Source organism: Gorilla gorilla, chromosome 8 (genome assembly GCF_029281585.2).
Source record: "Gorilla gorilla gorilla isolate KB3781 chromosome 8, NHGRI_mGorGor1-v2.1_pri, whole genome shotgun sequence".
In the NCBI taxonomy this organism is placed as follows: domain Eukaryota; kingdom Metazoa; phylum Chordata; class Mammalia; order Primates; family Hominidae; genus Gorilla; species Gorilla gorilla.
Window position 1 is genome coordinate 127,680,950 of NC_073232.2, and position 15,960 is coordinate 127,696,909.

Consider the following 15,960-nt stretch of genomic DNA (forward strand, 5'->3'; position numbering starts at 1 on the left):
ATAACACGTACATGAAATCTTTACCTACCCCAAGGATGCAAATATTTTTTCTCTGTTTTTTTCTTCCAGAAATTGTATAGTGTTAACTCTTACATGGAAATTTGTGATTAATTCTGAGTAAAATTTGTGTGTAATGTGAAGTTGTGATACTGGTTCCTTTTTTTTCTTCCAGATGTCCAGTTGTTCTAGCACCATTTGTTGAAATGGCAATTCTTTTCTCATTGAATTACTTTAGCACATTTGTTGAAAACTAAATTGATGGAATATGTGTAGGATTGTTTCTGTCTTCTCTATTCTGTTCCATTGATCACTCTCTTTGGCCTAATGTCATTACCAAACTTTCTTAATTGCTATGGTTTTAAAGCACATCTTGAAATTGTGTCTTTTAAGTCTTCTATCTTCGTCTTTTTTAAATGCTTTTTTTTCCTTCATGTTTTAAGATGTATATAAGTTTTAGAAGTAGCTTGCAAGTCTCTACAAAAATAGCCGGCTGGAATTGTATTGAAATTTTATAAAATTTGTTGTATAAATTTTGGGAGAAATGATACTTTACCAATACGTAATTTTCTAATTCATGTGCATGGCATATCCATTTATTTAGATATTTAAAAATCCTTTCAGTAGATATGGTTATCGGTGTATAGAGCTTGCTCATATTTTGTTAAATTTGTCTCTAAATATTTCACAAGCTGTTGCTAATAAATGATATTAATGTTTGCGGCAGCGCTCCTTTCACGGGGGCACCAGCTGCGGGGGGTCTGTCCCTTGCAGATCCTTGACCTGGCGACGGATGAATAATGTATACTTGACCCACAGATATTTTGCTTTGCCAATCCAGTTGAGGTTGTTCATGCTGCTTACAGACTCCCCACTGAGTACTGTAAACAGTTGCGACTGCCTTGATCAGCTAGTGAGACTCGCGTTTATTCAGTAAGACTGATTAAGAAAGGCTTGAGTCAACACCAGTAGAAGGTAACTGACATTGTGGACTTCTCCTCCAGTAAAAAGCACTTAAGCACCCAAGGTACATCAAAGGTTAGTCTTTTTTTTAATTTTTATTTTATTATTATTATACTTTAAGTTTTAGGGTACATGTGCACAATGTGCAGGTTAGTTACATATGTATACATGTGCCATGCTGGTGTGCTGTACCCATTAACTCGTCATTTAGCATTAGGTATATCTCCTAATGCTATCCCTCCCCCCTCCCCCCACCCCACAACAGTCCCCAGAGTGTGATGTTCCCCTTCCTGTGTCCATGTGTTCTCATTGTTCAATTCCCACCTATGAGTGAGAACATGCGGTGTTTGGTTTTTTGTCCTTGCTATAAATCATGCTGCTATAAAGACACATGCACACGTATGTTTATTGCGGCACTATTCACAATAGCAAAGACTTGGAACCAACCCAAATGTCCAACAATGATAGACTGGATTAAGAAAATGTGGCACTTACACACCATGGAATACTATGCAGCCATAAAAAATGATGTCCTTTGTAGGGACATCGTGTCCTTTGTAGGGACATGGATGAAATTGGAAATCATCATTCTCAGTAAACTATCGCAAGGACAAAAGGTTAGTCTTAAGATCAGATGAGTAAACAAACTAGCTAGGTAAACTACTATGCCTTCCTTTGTTGCTGCTTTAATTTATTTAAAGGTAAAGGGACCAGGCTGCCTTTAGCCAGTTCTATTACCGAAGCTATGCAAACTTCTCGGCCTTTCAAGATTTGTGTCTATCTCTATAACTATCTCTGATATTTTTCCTACCAGCCTGATTGAACCCCAACAAATGTTAATTTCAATTTCTAGTTGCATGTTATTACTCTATTAATATAATTGTTTTCTATTGAGGTACAATTCAGGTAACACAAAATTATTATGAAATCCACAATCCAGTGGCATTTAGGACATTCACAGTGTTGTGCAGCCAACACCTGTATCAATTTCCAGCCATTTCCATCACTGCAAAAGAAAACCCATAACCATTAAACAACCCAGCTCTGGGCAGCTACAAATCTGCTTTCAGACTTTATGGATTTACCTGTTATAAATAGCTCTTATAAATTGAATCATGTAATATGTAATCTTTTGTGTTTGGCTTTTTTTCACTGCATATTTTTTTAAGATTCATCTATGTAGCATGTATTAGTACTTTATTTCTTTTCATTGCTGAATTATATTCCATTGTATGGATATTTTATCATTTATAAGTTGATGGGCCTTTGGGTTGTTTCCACTTATGGCTATTGTGAATCTGATCACTCGTATCACTACTATAAATCTACTACTTATGTTATGATATATAGTATCGTCATCATCATTTTTGAAGGAAATTTGCGTTTATTATAAATTTTTAGTTTTATTGTGTGATTAAGTGTTGTTACCACTTTGTGTAAGGTACTGATGTTTTCCTGTGACATAATGCATGATTATGTTTTGTGAATGTTTTATGTGTAGTGGGAAGAAGGCGTATTCCTTAGTATCAAGGCATAAGCCTGGAATCTATTCAGCTATCTTGTTATAATATCTAACTTAGTGATTATTTTCTTTAGGCCTTTTACAGTTTTTCATATTTTATATCTACTGTTTTGTACTAAGAGTGGTGTGCTGGTTTCTACTAGGTGTGGTGTGCTAAAGTCTTTCTATTTGTCTCCTTACTCCTTATGTCTTCTGTGATTTTGCTTTGTAAACATAGTTGCTTTGTTATTTGTCACTGAAATATTCATAACTGTTATATATTCATGGTGACTTTTAGCTTTGGTACTAAAAAGGTCTTTGTCATATTTAATGCTTTTTTGGTTTAAGTTTTATTTTAATTTAATTGATACCAGGTTTGTAATCTCTGCATTCTTATTGTTTCCATTTGCCTGGTAAACCTTCTCTATCTCTTATTTTTAGTTTTTCTCAGTCACTTAGTTCTAAATGTGGCTCTACTTTAGAGCATGTAGTTGGTTGTGCTTTATGAGACAAAATAGATAAGTTAAGCCTATTCATCTTCATTGTTATTATTGATAGGTTATTTTTTCTCATTTATGTTATATATACACATTATTTATAATGTGTATCATATTATATTTGTTGTGCTTATTTCTCTGTGATGTGTTTCTCTGCTCTTTAATTAAAAAATAATATTTACATTTATGGAGATTTGTAATTTTGTTCCATTACTCACCTTTGTTTTTATTTATGTTTTGAATTTTATTTTTAATTTTAATTGACAAATAATAATTATATGTATTATATGTTTGTGGGGTCAAATGTGGCATTTACATTTTGATATATGTTTTCATTTTGGAAGGATGAAACTAAGCTAATTATTTTTGTGTTAATAACATTTAAAATCTACTCTTAGTAATTTTGAAATATATATTCTGTCCAGTAGATTACTAAAGCTTATTCCTCCTAACCGAAATTTTGTACTCTTTGATCAACCTTTCTTCTTTCTCCTTCCATCGCTTCTAACCCTGGCTTGTGGTAATCATCATTCTACTTTCTTCTTCTATGAATTTGATATTTTTTAGATCCCACATATAATTGAGATCATGTAGTAGTTGTCTTTTTGTGCCTGGTTTATTTCATTTAGCATTAATTCATCTTGTCTTTTTAAAAGCTGAGGCCGGGTGCGTTGGCTCACACCTATAATACCAGCACTTTGGGAGGCCGTGGAGGGCGGATCATGAGGTCAGGAGTTCGAGACCAGCCTGGCCAACATAGTGAAACCCTGTCTCTACTAAAAATACAAAAATTAGCCAGGCGTGCATTAGTGGTGGTGGGTGCTTGTAATCCCAGCTACTCGGGATGAGGCAGGAGAATTGCTTGAACCCGGGAGGTGAAGGTTGCAGTGAGCCAAGATTGCACCATTGCACTTCAGCCCAAGACTCCGTCTCAAAAAAAAAAAAAAAAAAAGCTGAATAGTATTCAAATGTGTATATATATATATATATATTTCATCCAATGATGGATACCTAGGTTGCATCTATATCGTAGCTATTGTGAATAATGCTGCAGTGAACACAGGAGTACGACTAGCTCTTCGGAATACTGATTTCATTTCCTTTGGATATATACCCAGAACAGGAGTTACTGGACGATATGGTAATTGTAATTTTACTTTTCAGATGACACTCCAAACTCTTTTCATAATGACTATTATTTTAAATTTTCACCAACAGTACACATGGTTCCTTTTTCTGCTCATCCCTGCCAGCATTTGTTAAATTTCATCATTTTGATAATAGCCATTTAAACAGGTGTGAGGTGATAACTCATTGTCATTTTAATTTACATTTTCCTAATGATTAGTAATAGTGAACAGTTTTTCATATACCTATTGGCCATTTGTATGTCTGCTTTTACAAAAAATTTATTTAGGTCCTTTGTCCATTTTAAAATTGTGCTCTTTGTTTTCTTGCTATTGAGTTGCTTGAATTTCTTATGTATTTTGAATATTAGCCTCTTACCAGATGTATGGGTTGTGAATATTTTCTCCCAGTATGTGGATTGTCTCTTTACTCTATTGATGATTTCCTTTATTGTGCTTAAGATTTTTAGTTTGATGCAGTCTCATTTGTTTATTTTTGCTTTTGTTTTGCATGTGCTTTTGGGAAAACCAAGAAATTTTTGCCCAGATCAATGTCATGTAGCATTTCCCTTGTTTTCTTCTACAGTTTTGGGACTTACCTTTAAGTCTTTAGTGCATTTTGAGTTGAGTTTTGTGTATTGAATAAGGGTCTAATCTCGTTATTTTGCATGTGAATATCTAGTTTTCCCTGCATAATTTATTCAACAGACTATCTTTTCTCCACTGTGTGTTCTTGACACTTTTGTCAAAAATCAGTAGATTGTCAGTGCTTGAGTTTATTGCTGGGCTCTATATTCTGTTCCTTTGGTTGATGTTTCTTTTTCTTTGTTGGCACTATGCTCTTTTGTTTAATATAGGTTTGTAGTATATTTTGAGATCAAATAGTTTGATGCCTTCAGTTTTATTCTTGTTCAAGATTGCTTGGGCTACTGGGCATCTTTTTAATTTCCATATGAATTTTAAAATTGCTTTTTCTCTTTCAGTGAAAAATGCCATTGGCATTTTGTCAGAAATTGTATTGACCTAGTATATTACTTTTGGTAGCATGGGCATTTTAACAATACTAATTATCCCAATCCATGAACATGGGCTACCTTTCCATTTATATAAGTCACTCGCTATTTCTTTCCTTAATGTTTTGTGGTTTTGAATATTTAGAGCTTTTAAGTCCTTGGTTAAATTTACTTCCAAGTATTTTTTATGCTATCATGAATGGGATTGATGTCTTAATTTCTTTTTCAGTTAGTTCATTGTTAGTATGAAGGGATGTTATTGATTTTTGTATGTTGATTTTGTATTCTGCAACTTTACTGAACTTCTATATCAGTTCTAACATATTTTTGGGGGAATCTTTAGGGTTTTCTGTAGACAAGATCATATCATCAGCAAACAGAAACAATTTAACTTTTTAATTAACTTTTTAATTTCCTATTTGGATGCCCTTTATTTCTTCTTTCTGTCTGTTTGCTGTGGCTAGAACTTTTAGTACTACATTGAACAGAAGTGGTAAAGGTGGACATCCTTGTCTTCTTTTTGATTATAGAAAAAAGCTAAACTTTTTACCTTTCAGTATGATGTTAGCTGTGGGTATATCATAGGTTGATGCAGAAGTAATTGTGGAATATATGGCCTTTATTGTGTTGAGGCCTGGAGCCTGACAATGCAGGGACTAGTCTGGTAGTGGGATGGGTCTGGTTTCTGATACTGCAGTGGCCAGCATGGAGCTTGGGACTGTGGGGTCATGCTTGACCTTGGGTTCAGTGAGGCAGATCTGGTGTTGCAGTCCAGTGAAAAGTTGAGTGCTTATTTCATTCTTCCTTGACTTGGGGGTATCTTGCTCAGTGTTGTGCTGCTTGGGCTTGCGGGAGGGGTAATATGGATAATGTTAAACTGGCTTTTCTACCCTATTCAATGCATTTTTTTTTTCTTTCGGACTGCAGTAAGGTGGTATAATCTCTTGTCTGGATTCCTTAGCTGTTGGGAAGGTATTTTGATGCATGGATAGTTTTTCAAATGAATGTTTCTATGAGAGATGAACACTAGAAAGTCTTATTCCACTATCTTCCTAACATCACTCCTCTAGATTTTTTTTTTAATCCAGATATATGGGGGTTTTAGTAGAGTTTTGTTTATTATTCATTTTTTACTTAATTGTATTGTCATCAGGACTCATTGTATGATACTATTTTTAGGAATTTGTTGCAGTTATCTTCATTTGCTAATGGCAAGTTAAATATTATAAATGATTTATATATGCTGATTTTTAAAAACAGGAATTGATAAACATAAAATTTAGGCTAGTGGTTACTTCTGGTGGGAAGAGGCAGTAAGAAAGGTTAAGGGAGCAACACACAGATCGATACAAGTGGTAGCATTAGAAATCTAGTCCTTAAATTAGATAGTTTAATTATCCCATTATATAAATTACTAACAGTTTTATAAGGAGAAAATGTACATCCTATTTAAAATCACCACCATAATCTTTTGTCTTCACAAAATAATAAGCAGTACTTTTTTCAGATTTTTTCTTATATAGATGTAATTTATATCATTCCCAAGCAAGACATAGAGTATAATCAAAATACAGTAGTTTTCTCTGTCACTGACCCTTTAAAATATATTCAGTGCAATACATTTTTCCCTTGATCTTGTATGAAATCTCAGATTCACTCTTAGTTAATATAAGGAACTCCTGAGAATTTAATTTGCAAACGTGTGTAAGTAAATAATTAAACTTGTCTAGATCAGATAAAAGTAAGAACTCAACATATTTTGAAGCCAAATTTTCTCTTTTCCTCTATTCCATATGTTCTTTCATTCTTAACCTAGTATTTTCCTCCTTTCCTGGCTCAATAATTTTTTTGATCTTTCTAGGGGAGAGGAGAAAATTATAGTCTTATGTGTGAAGAATAGTTGTCATATTTAGTTAAGGTCCGCTGTGTGAGAGATGCACAATGGCTGATCCATTCTCACATAAATGTCTTTGGGGGCTCTTCTGAGTCTTGACCTTTCTAGATGCAATTCTCGTGATGTGTGGGAGACACATACTTTCTTCCTGTTCTGGCAACTTTTACTTCAGTTTTCAGTTGAAGTCCTCCAGCGCTTCCAGGCAATCCTGTTGGTCAGAATATTAAGTAGATGCTGGCTAGCTGGAAGAAACATACTTTCTTTTTCTTGACTTCAGTGTTAGTACAAATACTTCCTAAAAGTAACTGTTTCTATTTGTCCTTCCACCTCAGTTAAATAGCCATAGCTGGTCACACCTAATTCAGAATTTCCTCTAATATGCCACCTAGATTTTAAGGGGACCCACAGCAGACTCTTCAAAAACTTCTGTGAAGTCCCACTCATTAGGCTTGTGTAAGAGGACAGACAACCACTCCCTTGGCAGGCAGAAGACTGGATTACTAACACTGAAATGGGCTTTTCTGATAATCCCCATCCAATCTTTCCCCCTTTCACTCTTTTTGCCCCTTTTATTGACTCTATCTGGTTCAAAGATTACTGGTTTTGAACTTTTGTTTTAGTCTCTTCTTTTGAAAATGTTCATATTGGTCTTATATTTCACTTAGGTATACAGTATCTATTTTCTTTCAGAGACTCAATTGAACTAGCAATATGATTATCTGGTTACATTTGTTTGCATTTATTAATTCATTAACATATATGTTAGAGTTACTATTGATACTGGAAGAAAAATAATGAAAAAGTTGAACATTGGGAAATTTTGACTCATTCATTTAATTTTATATGGCTCTACAATTCAGGAAAAGACCATATCATTTCATTTTTGTCAATAGAATGGTTTAGCTAACTGGTAGTGTACAAGAACAGCAGTAGTTCTCATTAGGTGTTTTTGAAAGAGTTAGTGACACCATCAGCCTTGTCTGTTTAGAATGTGTTATTGGATTGGAGGATTAATTGTAACCTGGACATACTGAAGGCAAAGATATCTGCTATGTGATTATATTGTTGTCAGTAAGAGAAAGTGGATGACAATACTTTGTGGTGGCTGTTAGAATGAAAAGGAGGGGTCAGATACAAGAAAGATTATACATGTAGAAATTAAAATCTACCAATTGACTGGATGTTGGACATAATTAAGTGTGAGGTTTATGTCCTAAATAATTGAACAGTGCTCTTTAAGAAAGGATTGCGAAGTAAGAAAAGGAGACAAGTTTATATGAACCAAATTAATCGTGCAACTTTTACAAAATGGAAAGTTTCGTCTAGTACTCTAAAAGGATGATCTAAAAAGATCTAAAAGGATACCCTAAAAGAATGAGGATAATCTCAGAAACTTAAAAGGGTGAATTTAGAGGAAATAAATAGATGTTCTTTTTTAAAACACAATCTGCAGCTATGTTTTTATTATTATTAGCAGTAGTAATAACAGTGGAAGCAATATCTGCCAATTATTAAGTGCTCAATATGTGTTAGGTGTCTTAAATTACATTACCTCATTTAATTTTCACATCAATCCTGAAAGCTAAGTGCTGTTATTCTTCTTTTGCAAATGAAGAAATTAAGCATAAACAGGTTAAGTAAATTGTCCAAGGTCATATAGTGATTTTAGATGTAAATTTTGAACCCAAGCTGTTTGAGTCCAAAGCTCTGGCACTAACGCTTTGAAACTCACTTTATTAAAGAAATATACCAAAGTAAAAATGGAGAGAAGCCCAAAGACGAATTAGATAACTAGTTATATCCACAGTAGACTTCAGGATATCCCCCAAAGACTTTAAGGAATTTCACAAAATTTTCAGAGAAGTGAATTTACTTCCCTTTAATTAAAAATAATTTATACTATCTGGTAACCTTAGTTTTTGGATGGCAAGAGGAAGTTACAGGACATAAAAATAAGGTAATAATAATACTTGAAATGTGAAATGTGCATGTTTGTGATGTAGAATATTCAATATCATTTTGGTTTTGACTTACAGCTTGTACATGCAGTGGCCATGCAAATATCTGTCATCTGCACACAGGAAAATGTTTCTGCACAACTAAAGGAATAAAAGGTGACCAATGCCAATTGTAAGTAAGAATGACTTTTTAGAACTTTCGTGGATTGAATTTGTGTTGTTGAAGTAATTTTTATGTTTTACTTTTTAATTTAGTGTTGTGCTAGTTAGGCATACCTTTATTACAATTTTTAACTTTTATTTTAGATTTGAGGGTACATGTGCAGGTTTTTAACATGGGTGTATTGCATGATGCTGAGGTTTGGGATATGATTGATCCCATTATCCAGATACTGTGCATAGTACCCAATAGATAATTTAAAAGTACTTTTTCCCCTTCCTGCCTCTCTCTCTCTAGCAGTTCCCAGTGTCTATTGTTCCCATCTTTGTGTCCCTGTGTACCAATATTTAGCTCCCACTTATAAGCAAAAACATGTGGCGTTTGGATTTCTGTTCCTACGTTAATTTGCTTAGGATAATGTATCCATGTGGCAGAGGATATGATTTCATTTTTTATGGCTGTGTAGTATTCCATGGTGTATGTGGACCACATTTTCTTTATCCAGCCCAGTGTTGATGGACATTTAGGTTGATTCCATGTCCTTGCTATTCTGAATACTGCTGCAGTGAACATATAGGTGCATGTGTCTTTTTGGTAGAATGATTTATTTTTCTTTGAGAATTTACTTGCACCTAATGAATTCTCTTTAAAAATTAAACCTTTTAAAGAACAATTTTGTAGAGGCTTTAAAACAACCCCATAGAACATGTTATCTTTTGCATTTCTAGAAAAAGATGCATTCTTAATCTTATGTATCAAATCTACATTATCTTTACACTTTTCTTTCGTATTATACCTAATATAATGTCTCTATGCCATTCTTTTTTCAGTCATTTATTATTAATTCTGATAATTAATTCCAGTTCTTGTCCTTTAACCCTTTCATCTGGTTCCTTATATTCATCTTCTTCTCTTTTCTCTGTTCTTTCAGTATGCAGGAACCCTCTACTGCTACTCTCCTCTCTGTACTTTCATGAATGATTTTTGTCTTAGCATTTAGTTTTTATTCTAAAATTTTATTTTCCTTCAAAAATTAACTTTAAAAGGCAGCATTTTAGGCTACTTAAATTGTTTTTTTTCTTGTTTATATTATTAAAATCAAATTTTTATGGTTTTGAATTATATATGTACAAATACATGTTTATATTAGGTATATATATACTGTATTTGACACAAATAATAAATTCCAACCATAATAATTACAGAAACATAGGGAAAGTTTAATAAAGAATTCTTCAAAACTATAAAAAAAATAAAAATTTATACCTAAAGTCTATTAAGCATGGAAAATGATCCTTTTATTTTTATTTAAAATAAATATATTACTTGTTGCAGAGTTATCCTAAATGTTTCAAGTTAGGTGATTATGTCTTTGCTTAGCCACCTAAGTATTACAGATTTTCAAATTCAGACAAGGTAAGCACAATCAGTTTTTATTCCTTCTCTATAGTCTGAAGTTAAATACAAGTTCACAGCAAAAGATCTTGGGGGAATTCCTATTAAGGAAGGCCATTTTGGTCTTAAAACCAATGGAATTAAATCATTGTCTTCTGTTCTAAGATCAAGGATGCCTCTAATACTTTGCAACACTAAAGCTTGATTATAAGTAAGGCCAACTTCATGGGCATGTGGCCTGTGAATTTATACAGGTTCCCACACTTACAAGGGCAGCACACTTGGTTTAGTGCTCTGCTATCATCATCTTGAAATTCTTAATAACTTTTAAATAAGAACTCTACATTCTTCTTTTGCACAATGCTCTCCTATTCCCTCAAATTATGTATAATAGCATGTTCTGGTTATAAGTAATGTTTCTCTTGATTAACTTCTATTAAATATGTTGGTTGGATAGCAGTGTGCAGCAATGAAAATATTTTCTATAGACCATAGTGGCAGTATTACAGATAAAAATAATATATGAGATTCTACCATGATTGTAAACACTGTCAATCTTCTTAGTATAGTTTTACTTAAATAGTATAGCCATATAACTATCCATAATAAATAGTTCTTTGATACAGTATTGCAGTAACATATTTTTGTTTACAGACAAAAGAAAGCAGAATTTTAATTCATTGAAATAGTGAGCTTGTAAGCTTAGCTAAAATAGAGTTATAAGATTTGGCATATGTGCAAAATATTAGAAAATCAATTATATAGTTCTTAATGATAAAAGTTCATTTTCCCCGTTCTCATTTATGGCTTTTTATGAAGAGGATAATAATGGAATACTAATTTGTAAAGAGTATTTTGTAGGTGGTATTTGTACACAGAATTCCATTCATTTACTTTTTTGTTTATTTAGCTTTTGAGTATGGAGCAATAAAGAATAGGCTCATTATTTTTAGAGCAATTAATTGCTATAATGTGCTTATACCTGAAAAAAATGGTTTGTTAGGAAGGAGAGCTACTCCTTCAAATCAGTAAACAATTATTAAGTGAGTACTTGATACTACTAATGAAGATGAATAACATATGGTTTTTGTTGAAAGTATCTCAGACTAGCAGTGAAGACACTGACCAAAATACAGTATACCAATTTCTTACATTAGTGATTTAATATGCTTATGAACCCCTTCCACTTCTTAGGATAATTTCTGTTTGGTTTTAAGTATTTAGTCAGATATCATATCTTATATATTCTTAATAACCATCCTAAACTGAAATCGGTTCTCTTCATATCTGTTAATTTCTTTTCTTGCATTATTTGTGTACTTGTCTGTATCCTTTACTAGAGTGAACTTTTGGGGGGGCCATTGCAACAATACCACAATGTAAGTGTTCGATAAATTTGTTTAATAGAATGGAATGAAGAAAGTATTGATGGAGCACTGAAAAGGGAAGTATTAGTTTATTTTGGTTGGATAAGAAAAATTTAAGCAGAGGATGTTTGAACTAGAACCTGAAGGAGTAATAAAATCAACTTTCTGGGAAAAGAAAATAGGAAACAAGGGGAAACACATCAATAAAAGCAAAGAAGTAGAAATGAACATGATCATAGCATTTCCGGTCTTTGCTCAAGAATGTTGAGAGCTGGAAAAATATTGCTTCTACCCTTACAATGAAAGGGAAAAAAGCTGGATAAACTGTAAATTCATGAGTTTTCTTGAAACCATTGGAGAACTGAGAAAACAGGGTAATCAAATGGCCACAAATCTAAAGAGAGACAAGAGACTGCAGAGAGATGAGACATGAACATTGGCTTACCTGGAGCGAAATCATCTGGAAACTGATAAGAGGAGATCAGCTAGGGTAGTTGATATTTGGCAGGGATTAGGTATACACTGTCAATAGTGTGGAGCTCCTGGGAGCCACAGAAATTGGAAGAGTATGGAGAGCATACTCTTTGTAGAGTTTTCAAGCCACCTATTGTGGCTGCCATTCCCTTCCACCAGTTGCTCAGGGAAAAAAAATGAACATTTTAAGAGAGCATTCCTTGTGTTGTACCTTGTGGAAGGGATTGGCAGCTGCAGTGGGCAGGGCATCAGTAGTACAGTCAAAATATTCATTTAGATGAGCACCAAATGATTCATTTTGCCGTAGTAATGACAGTTCTCAGTCTTTTTTTGGCCCAAAACACAGCTGATTGTCAAAAATTGTAACTTAAAAATGAATTACCATTTGTGTCATCTCTGATTTTTTTGTGCAGTGGTTTTTAGTTTTCCTTGTAGAGATCTTTCTCTTGCCTGGGTGTTTTCCTAGGCACACATAATTGTGTGGCAGTTATGAATGGAAGTTCTTTCCTGATTTGGCTCTCAGCTTGACTGTTATTAGTGTATAGGAATGCTATTGATTTTTGCACATTGTATCCTGATACTTTGCTGAAGTTGTTTATCAGCTGAAGAAGCTTTTGGGCTGAGACTTTGGGGTTTTCTAGATGTAGGATCATGTTGTCTGCAAGCAGGGATAGTTTGACTTCCCTTCTTTTTATTTAGATGCCTTTGTTTATTTCTTTTGCCTGATTGCCCCGGTGAGAACTTCAGATACTATGTTGAATGGAAGTGGTGAGAGAGGGTGTCCTTGTCTTGTGCTGGTTTTCAAGGGGAATGCTTCCAGCTTTTGTGCATTCAGTATGATGTTGGCTGTGGGTTTGTTATGGATGGCTCTTAATATTTTGAAGTATGTTCCTTCAGTACCTAATTTGCTGAGAGTTTTTAACATGAATGGATGTTGAATTTTATAGAAACACCTTTCTGCATCTATTGAGATAATCATGTGCTTTTTGTGTTTAGTTCTGTTTATATTATGAATCACATTTGCTGATTTGCTTATGTTGAACCAACCTTGCATCCCAGGGATAAAGCCTACTTGATCATGGTGGATAAGCTTTTTGATATGCTGCTGAATTGTTTGCCAGTGTTTTATTGAGGATTTTTGCATCAATGTTCATCCAGAATATCCACCTGTAATTTTCTTTTTTTGTTGTGTCTCTTCCAGGTTTTGGTATCAAGATGAGGCTGGCCTCATAGATTGAGTTAGGCAGGAGTCCCTTTTCCTCAATTTTTTATTGAGGAGAGTATATCTGGTAGAATTCATCTGTGAACTCATCATGTCCTGGGTTTCTTTGGTTGGTAGGCTATTACTGCCTCAATTTCAGAGCTGATTATTGGTCTGTTCAGGAATTCTGTTTCATCGTGGTTCAGTCTTGGAAGGGTTTATGTGTCCAGAAATTTATCCTTTTTTTATTTTCTAGTTTATGTGCATGGAGGTGTTCATAATGTTCTCTCATGGTTGTTCGTATTTCTGTGGGGTCAGTGGTAATACCCTTCTTGTTGTTTCTGATTGCGTTTATTTGAATCTTCTCTTTTTCCTTTGTTAGTCTAGCTAGTGGTCTAGGAATTTTATTATTTTCTTCAAAAACCAGCTCCTGGATGCATTGATCTTTTTATCTTTTTTTGTGTGTGTGTCTTTATCTCCTTCATTTCATCTATGATTTTGTTTATTTCTTGTCTTCTGCTAGCTCTGGGATTTGTTTGCTCTTGGTTCTGTAGTTCTTTTAGTTATGGTGTTAGGTTGTTAACTTGAGAGCTTTCTAACTTTTTGATGTGGACATTTAGTACTATAAATTTCTCTCTTAACACTTCCTGGAAGACAACCTAGGCAATGCCGTTTAGGACATAGGCATGGACAAATATTTCATGATGAAGGCATCGAAAGCAATTGTAACAAAAGCAAAAATTGGCAAATGGGATCTAATTAAAGAGCTTCTGCACAGCAAAATAAAGCATTAACAGAGTAAACAGCCTACAGAATTGGAGAAGATTTTTGCAAACTATACATCTGACAAAAGTCTAATTTCTATCATCTATAAGGAATTTAAACAAATTTACAAGAAAAAAACAACCCCATAAAAAGTGGGCAAAGGACACGAACAGACACTTTTCAAAAGAAGACATATATGTGGCCAAAACTCATATGAAAAAAGTTCAACATCACTGATCATTAGAGAGAATTAAAACTGGACCTCTTCCTTACACTGTTAATGCAAAAATTAACTCAAGTTGGATTAAAGACTTAAATGTAAAACTATATAATTTGATTGTGCTGTGGTCCAAGAGACTGTTTGTAATGATTTCAGTTCTTTTGCATTTCTTGAAAAGTGTTTTAATTCTAATTATGTGATTGATTTTAGAGTATATGCCATGCAGTGATGAGATGAATGTATATTGTGTTCTTTTTGAGTGGAGAGTTCTGCCTGTATCTATGAGATCCATTTGATCCAGTGCTGAATTCAGGTCCTGAATATCTTTGTTAATTTTCTGTCTCAGTGATCTGTCTAATATTGTCAGTGGTGTGTTAATGTCTCCCACTATGATTGTATGGGAGCTTAAGTCTCTTTGAAGATCTCTGAGAACTTGCTTTATGAATCTGGATTCTCCTGTATAGGTGCATATATATTTAAGATAGTTAGATTTTCTTACTGAATTGAACCCTTTACCATTATGTAATGCTGTTCTTTGCCTTTTTGATTTTTGTGAATTTAAAGTCTGTTTTGTCAGAAACTAGGATTACAACTCCTGCTTTTTTCTGTTTTTCATTTGCTAGGTAGATTTTTCTCCATTCCTTAGTTTTGAGGCTATGTGTGTCATTGCATGTGAAATGGGTTTCTTGAAGACAGCATACCAATGGGTCTTGGATCTTTATTCGGTTTGCCTCTCTATGTCTTTTAATTGGGGGCATTTAACCCATTTACATTTAAGGTTACCATAAAATATTTAATTTCCAACAGAATTTAACAAAGACATTGTTATGTCTTATACACAGTAAGTGTACTAACTAAACGTATTTTGGTTGGAAGAAGATAAACATTGATTTATTAGGTTAATGGTTCTTGGTGGAGATGGAATAGCACCCCCTAGAACTTCATAGGTTTTCACAATTAATTATTCTAATAATTGGGGAGTGCTACTGGCATAAGAGGATGAATAGTCACAGCCTCTTATTAGAATGGGCACTTACGGAGACCAGGAAATAAATAAAATCTAAGTCCAAATATGTTTCATTGAGTACAGTAGATCTACAAACTCACTCTGTAGTCATTTTCCCTGTTCCTTAGTTCATAATTAAAATGGATGTATGTAGCAGCCAGCAGATGTCTCATATTGGCTTCCTGACCTGTGGAGAAAGAGCCAGTAAGGTAGAGAAGGGCCAAGAGAAAGAAACCCTTGAAACTAATTCCATTCATTCTGGACCCAGTCAAGATGGCAAATCGGAGATCTCATGTCAAGACAAATAGCAGGCTGCTGAAATGGAGAAAATGAGGGATTATGATATTCTCAAATATGAGCTGGATCCTATTTATAAGTGTAGTGCCAAAATAATTCCCTAGCTTAAAATGTGGACAGAATTG

At 33.9% G+C, this 15,960-nt stretch overlaps 1 protein-coding gene across 4 annotated transcripts in view; it reads left to right on the forward strand.

The window, feature by feature from the left end:
• Window positions 1-15,960, forward strand: part of ATRNL1 (attractin like 1) — an 853,221-nt gene that overhangs the window by 288,775 nt on the left and 548,486 nt on the right. For all 4 annotated transcript variants that reach the window (XM_019035499.4, XM_055353888.2, XM_055353889.2 and 1 more), the window contains one exon: window positions 9,029-9,122. In XM_019035499.4, coding sequence (XP_018891044.1) covers window positions 9,029-9,122 — 94 coding nt within the window. The remainder of the gene's footprint in view (window positions 1-9,028; window positions 9,123-15,960) is intronic.